Source organism: Bombus impatiens, unplaced genomic scaffold (genome assembly GCF_000188095.3).
Source record: "Bombus impatiens unplaced genomic scaffold, BIMP_2.2 scf_0027, whole genome shotgun sequence".
Lineage (NCBI taxonomy): Eukaryota > Metazoa > Arthropoda > Insecta > Hymenoptera > Apidae > Bombus > Bombus impatiens.
This window is the reverse complement of record NT_176446.1, coordinates 663,649-671,360: the sequence shown is the minus strand read 5'-3', so window position 1 is coordinate 671,360 and position 7,712 is coordinate 663,649. Positions and strand designations below refer to the sequence as shown.

The 7,712-nt window shown below is 38.2% G+C and overlaps 1 protein-coding gene across 1 annotated transcript in view; it reads right to left on the bottom strand.

Annotated features, from left to right (window-relative positions):
- The window catches only part of LOC105680831, a 3,322-nt gene extending 1,618 nt beyond the window's left edge, over positions 1–1,704 (bottom strand). The window contains exons 1-2 of the mRNA XM_012386063.1: positions 1,107–1,704; positions 379–934 (exon numbers count right to left, since the gene is read on the bottom strand). Of these exons, the coding sequence (XP_012241486.1) occupies positions 379–934; positions 1,107–1,704 (1,154 nt within the window). The remainder of the gene's footprint in view (positions 1–378; positions 935–1,106) is intronic.
- Between the last annotated feature and the right edge of the window lie 6,008 nt (positions 1,705–7,712).

Here is a 7,712-nt window from a genome sequence, read left to right as displayed (position 1 = left end):
CGTCGGGCCCATCAAAGTGTCGTCGGTCTTTTCAAGTGCATAGTTCGTAGAAAAGACCTACGTGACCCTGGCCACGAGCGTCTGCAGAACACGTGTGCGGTGGGCCTGGTAAAAGACAATGGAATGCGACAACGGGCAGAGGGGAGTCGAGAAGCAGCGTGCGAGTCGAGAAGCAGCGTGCGAGCGGAGAAGCAGAGCTTGCGAGTGGCGTTACCGAGAGAGTGTCGATTGCGTTTTGTGAGAGTCGAGTCGTATTCTAATCATCTAGTTGTGCTGCTTTCTGTACGTTTGGCGAGAATAGCTCAGGTTGAACAACAATCGCCTTTTCTATCTTCCATTCCTTTGTAAACACACACACTATATCACGATATTACATACATATTCATTCTTACTAAATTTAGATCACTACCTGTGTCTATCTTTGCCACCACATTCTTGTCCATAATCTTAATTTGCTTGACCCCTCCTTTATTCCCATTCCGCCACCCATCACAACGCGTCTTAACCTTAAGTATATTCGCACAGTTTGTTGAAATGTGTCCGAATTCTCTACATTTAAAACATCTAGGACCTCTCGATTTGTTTGGACAATCAGCACTTGCATGTTCTTTATCGTCGCAATTATGACATCTTCTATACTTCACCACACTTGCAGATTGACTATATTTCCTGTTGTCCTCAGGTCTAACCTGTCTCACAGATGACTCTGCTATGCGAGATTTTTGTTCCTCATAGATGATCAGATTTTCCTTAAGTTCTTTCATTGATCTTGCCCCATATAGTATTGCCTTATTAACTTCTTTATCCGTTATTCCTTCTATGATGTACCGCATTTTTGCTGCTTCTTCCATATCCATGTGACTTGCTATGCCAAGCATACGATACATATAAGCTGTACATCCTTCGTCTTCTCTTTTTTTCCGTTTCTCGAAGTCTATGGTGTACTTGCCATGTATTAAATTTTTTTGAAAATTCTTTTATTAGACTTCTTTTTAATTCACACCAAGTTCTTGCACGGCACTCGTAGTTTACAAATATTTTAGCTGATCCTCTCATCAGCTTTTTTGTATAGATTACTTTTTGTTCCTCTGTTCACAAACACATACTCGCCGTTTCTTCAAATGTCCTGAACCATTGGTTAACATTTTCGTTATTTTCGCCTGTAAAAACTTCCAAAGCGTCTTGAACATCTTGAAAACTCAATGTTGTTCGCCTACGTGTCTTTCTACAGCATCTATCACAATTTTGATTCCCATCTCGCACGCTCCTTCTGCGTTCACTTTCATCCTCTTCATCCTCTTCCGTTTCACTCTCATAGTCGGTTTCCTCCTCCAACGACGCATCTTCTTCTAAGGCCGCCCGTAAACGCTCATGTAATTCTGCTTTTCTTCCTTTCGTCTCTAGCCTCATGCTAGCCAGACGTTCCCTCAATTCCTTCGCCCTGAGCCTCTCGAGACTTTCGTCTACATCTCGATCATGCTTATTTTTTGGTTTCGTCCCTATACCTCGCTTCTCCACGGATCTTTCACCACTCACTTGTTCTTTAAGATTTGATTGACCTGCACTAATTGCTCTATTTAGCCTGGCTACCAGCACTGACCTAGCCCCAGATATCGGAAGATTCATCTGAGCAAGCTTATTCCTCGATTCTTCTAACGTTAAAGTTTCTTCGCTCGAAAATTGTTCCTCCTCACAATTTGCCATCTTTAACTTCACAATAATTTCTTCAAATATACACAATATTATTCACAACAGCTAACGATATTTTATCGCACTGCTTCCCGAAATTTAAATTGACACGATTTAAAACTGGACGAGCCCCCAATTTGTAGGAATGTTTATTATAAATTAACAGAAAAGACAGTATGATAAACACAATATTGTAACACTCTCACAAAATTGAATATAATATCGCACTTCACGAATTCGCTTAACACTAGTTCTACGTCACAGCAACACGATGAACTTCTCTCGTCTACGATTAATTCAACTCTGGCCATGCGGCATGGTAATGCTACCACGCTCACTTTTCCTGTAACAAACCTTGGTAACGCTCACAACACTCCTTCACAACATTAACATATCTTAACAACGTTTATAAACAATCAGCCACGTCTTTCGCTAACCTCACCCCATTCCACATGAATAACCCTGGAAGAAATAAAAAAGAAGCAATAAACAGGCATGTAACAGGCGGCAATCCTGAACCGATAGAACCATTGTCTGCAATAATTAGCCATAATTTAAAAATCAGGGCTGTAGGCTAATAATCTGTCCCGGTTTCTGTTCTCCAGTCATATAACTATTACCCGTATAAAATGTTTTATGATGTACGCGTGAGCTTTCGAATCGTGATCGCATATTCTTTCGAGGCCTTGGCCGGCACGTGCGGGCGAACTATCATAAATTTCCGGTCGCTTGATTTCCGTCAGACCCAAAAGGAAAGCAGAAGATTTACTAAGGTGATTTATATGTACTTACTATATGGCATGCCAAGGCTAAAAATATTTTCCGTAAGTATTGGGACATCTACACTCAGCAGAACTCTACGAAGTTCGCTTTGTCTAATATATTTTAAATTAAGCTTTATTTAATATTTTACGTCATAATGCAACGTAATAACAATGCTCACAATACAAACAATGCTCATAAGTAGACTGTAGATATTTATGCGATATCATATTTTTTCCGAACAGAAGCAAAAAGGTAGAACATGGACAGTTTTGTTTACTAAATTTTTTAATCAATTCTCTACTTTGGACGTGTCATACTTTTACGCATTCTAGTTTACACAGTTTAGCGTAGCTTAGTTTTTCTGCGGATCCCCAGCTTAAGGGTTCGCGCGTTTACGACACCAGTTTATGCGTTTATTTGTGGATCCAGGGACCGATTTACGATTATTCCCCTTCGTTAAGAAGCGCTTGCCGATTTTACTGCTTTTTAAGATGGCACGCGAGCCGGCCCATTGTAACATTCTAGAGCTTGTAAGGAGAAGGGTAACGCGATGGCACCAGGCTTGCGAAAGTGGTCGTTTCGACTTTGGTCGAGTGAAGAAGATTTTAGGCATAGTTTTATCGATGTTAACGAGGTCTAGGATCGTTTAGAAATTGGAATTCCTAGGGAATATTTAGAACTAGGCTCGAAATTATGTTTCATTCATTTTGTGTTATAAATTAATAATAGATTGGTTTTTGGTTACCATTCTACCAAATTCACCCAAACTACGAATCAGTTACGAAGAATCGGATTACAAGCCTAATTCGGGGACCATGAATGGAGCTTTCCATAAATTTTATCCCATTGACTTTGATCTTCAAATGACCATTAGAAATCAACTACAAACAAAATTTGGAAGAAAAAGACTAATGATTAATTCCTTCACCACCGATGTATACGATTGCGACTAGGATTGAGATATTATTAGGAATCCTTTTTGCTAGAAATAAAGTAACAATGTAAATTATAAAGCGTCAGTACAGAATGATACAGAATTTTTATGATGCAAAATCAAACAATATGAAGCATGCTGCGATTCGGAGATACACTTTCTATAGTCGTAAAACCGAGCTTCGCGTTGCTTTTACTCCACCGATATCCGAATAGAAAATGAGGTTGAATTTCGTGAAGCGTAAAATTAACCTACATTCAATTCAAAGCGAAAGCAACGTCGATCAGCCAGAGAATCGACATCGGACAACAACGATGACAAACTAAAAATTCTTTGAAGTGCGAACTCAACCGAACCGTGAAAACTCGAACTTGCTCCGATCGTCGAACGAAACCTCCGAACATTCCATGATTAAGGAGATACCAACGAACTGTGTCGAACTTGATTAATCTCGAAATTTCTCGCGAACACCACTGCAACCTCGGTTGGGTTTTGTCGTCATCCTACGCTGTAACAACTTTACGATCTGTATAACGATAAAATGTTCGAAGGGTGAACCTTGCTGCAATCCTAGAATTTGTATACTTCAACTTCGCTTTAGCAAACAAAAGAGATTTCTAATTCCTAAGAAGATATTTAACAGAACGTTGAACCTGAAAATCACAAATACCGAAAACGATTCTCCGATATTTCGCTCAAGCTCGAGCTACTTTTTTCGAGAAAATACGATTGCGTCGAAAATGAGCGAAGGAACGTAGCAAAGTTAACGTTGACTGCCACATAAATGTTCTATATTTCGTCGTGAAAACCGCGATAAATTGAAATATGCACTAACATTGAATTTTTGTAAAATACTGCTTTTTGTTATTAAAAATCTCTTCCCATGAAATTTATCTTATTTCAATCGTCCTAAAAAATTGTGTAACGTGCGCCACCGATGACCACCGTGACAATGGACGCGTTGAAGGTGGAAAAGAAATGGTGTCGCTTCTTTGCCAGAATCGATTCACCGATTTCTCGCGGCTAAAATAAACCACGGATAAGAGTTATCGTGAAGTCATACACTGACATTTATTCCCCACCTCTGGAATCGATGGCGAGCCCCACCATGAGTCCTGGAACACGATTGCGAGCAAGTGTGGGCGTTACGGAGGCCGGCCAAACGAACCCCACCATCGGGGGCAGTGTACGACGTGGGTGTTTCGGATCCTTGGAAGTGCACCTTTTGTTAAGACTATCGGCTTTCCTGGGAAGTTACTCGATCCCTCGTTTCTCTTTGAAAATTTGCCACGAAAATGTTTAAAAAGTCGCCGAAAAATCTACTAATGAGAGCGCCGTGATTTAAGAGTTTCTTTTAACGAGGATACTATTCACCGTGGAAATTTATGTTCGTGTAAGGGACAATCGGTGCGTTTGGTCGCTCATTGTTGCTTTATTTCATTGTTTCATTTATTTATTTTTCATAGAGACAAAAATGAGCGTTTAATGTTTCATTTAATCGTGGCATGGCTGACCATTGAAGACTGTATCTACTTGAGTCGTTTCTGATCTATTACGTTAACATTATTACGTATGACTGTGACGGAATTATGCATGGGTTTCTTCGTTATTAAGAAATATATTTCTAGCATTATTGTTTCAATTTTTGCCGCATATTTATGCTTCGTAACTGGAGAAACTAGGGGAATTATAAATTTACGAAGGTTATGAACAAGAATTATATATTTACGAAAACTATGAAAATTATACTGTGTAATGATAGACGTAGAATTGTAGAATTCCGAAAAAGTCGTGAAAATTAAATCACCCAAAATTGTGGATATCTTCAAAGTAGTAAAATAAAAAAGCTACAATCAATAATGAAATGTACAAAATCAAATCTCGTTGTTAATATCGCATCCTTTCTTTTCGAAACATCGCAATATATCAGAAATGTTACCAATACATTCCTCTGTTCTTTTAACGCTCCTACGTGAAATAATCGAATCATAGCCGGACGCGGCTCAATATTAAAGAAAGTCTAATCAAAGAGGCTCTTCTCCAGTCAAAGATCAACATTTAATTTAATACGGTAAAAAAGTGTCAATTAATTGATCTATTAAAATTTCTTCCTCTTTTACCAACAAAAAGTAAAAACAAGTTACCAACTATTTCTAAAATTGTGTCGAATAAAATACATCACTTTCCACGGCAAATTATCATTCCACGATCGTGATCCGTTTATAGCACAGCAGAAAACTCCAAAAAACGATCACAGTTTCCACAACGCTGATTTTCCACGGTAAGGAAATAGTACGCGTCGTGCTCAGGCGTCATTGAAGTCGAGATCAAACGCGACGTACGATCACGGCGCGCTCAAAGGGACGAAATACGACTTCCTCGTTTCATACAAAGCGTGGTCCCTTCGAAACTATTACAGAAAGCGAGGAACGGGAAGAGGAAAAGGGCCACGGTCGACACGAATCTCATAGGGTAAAGAGTTACCGATTACTGTGTACGATGCGATAAATCTCGAAAATTTCCGTATGGTTACGGCATCTTTATCGAATCGATAAATCAAAAGTTACTTCAAACACAGCAGCATTTCCGGCTGGCTATCAGTTCGTGTTCCTTGAAACTTTCATCTTTCAAAACTGTATTCTCAACTTTTCCGTTTGGTTAGGGGGTGTAATGCGATAATTGTTCTTTCTGTATCTTTTGAGCTAAATAATTCAGAATATAATATAATTCTGTTTTTAAAGTAATTTAGGAAGGCTACAGCTACTGTAATTAAAACTAATCCACTTCTATTAACTCTTAATTTAATTTGTCAATGAAATTTTCATCAACTTTGATAAATATCTTTTGACACAAAAAAAATGCTCTGATTCTTTAATTACCTATCTCTCCTTTATTTCCTTTCTCTTCATTTTCTCGAAGAACTTGTTAAAAATTGCAATGTAAATTCTTTTCAGATGTTACAACATCTTCTAGAATTTCGTACACGTACATTTACTAAATGTACTCTAAAACATCCCCGAAATTTGTCTTCAAGATGTCACAGTTCAAAGAAGAAAACGGAGGAAAGAGCAAAATGAATGTAATCGTACCATCCCACAAAAATCTGTATCAAAAATTAACAGATACAAAGAAAAGGGAAAGCTCTTACGACGGTTTAAAAGCCGGAAAAGGGAGGTAAAGGAAGGCAAAAAAAGCCAAGGAAAACTTCTGTTAGAAGAGGGCGTGTGGCGAGACAAAGAGAAAAAAAGATGTCACGGTCCATTCGTGAAATTTTCTTCGCGTGGACATTATTACGTGTTATAATTTACGAGGTCGTAGTTCAAGAAATGTGCGCGAAAATCTACTTTCACGAGTTGATGAGTTTATGGGGGTACCCGATGGTGGCCGGCGTGTGGCCGTCGTCCGACCAGAGGAAATCGGTCGTGGATTCCACAATTTCGCTCTTTCATCGTCAAGGGACTCCCTTCTTCTCTGTTCTTCGAGGTCAAGATTTCTTGCATTTGTTGATTTATTGCACCGAAGATAAAAAAAGACTAGCTGCACGAACTTTCAAGCACGCTTCTACTGTCAAACTTTTTCCCTCTTTTTTTATAAATAAAATTTAGTTGAATTATTCGGTAATTTGGTTAACAATTAGAAGGGGAAATTTAAGGAGCGTTAAAAATATATAAAATAGAATAAAATTTTTAGTTTTGAATGGATATTTAAAGTTCTTAATATACGTGAAAATTCTATAAATTTTTATCTATTTTCTCTCTTTTGCAAATAAAAATATTTCGATGAAACCTTTAATAATCGAGTTGCTAATAATAAAATATTTGAAATGTTATAAAGTCCAATTCGAGTGGATATTTCGAATGTTATAGACGCTTGATTGGAAATTCTACGTTTAAAGGAAGCATCCATCCACTGTCAGATTTTTATCTATTTCCCATTTTTATAAACAAAATCGATTTGATTGAATTTTTCAGTGATTAAGGAGATTGAAAACATTTGCGATGGGATAAAATTCAATTCAAGTGGATACTTAAAATATTACACACGCGTGGCTGGAAACTTATCGAAGAAGTCAATTTGCTTGCAGATGACAGGGAAGGGAGGGATGATAAAGCGAGAGAGAAATTGAGAAAAAGCAAAGCAAGAGAAGTTAAAAGCTGTGAGAACAAGAGGACGGACCCAAGACGTGTCCTGAAGGACGTGCAATGGGACTTTACGATCGTATTTATGGCCAATTTTATAACTAAGTCCCGTGAAATGTCTATTGTCAGTCCTCGTCTTTTTGACTTCGAGGACAACGGCTTTGAAACGAACATGAGCTTTCGAA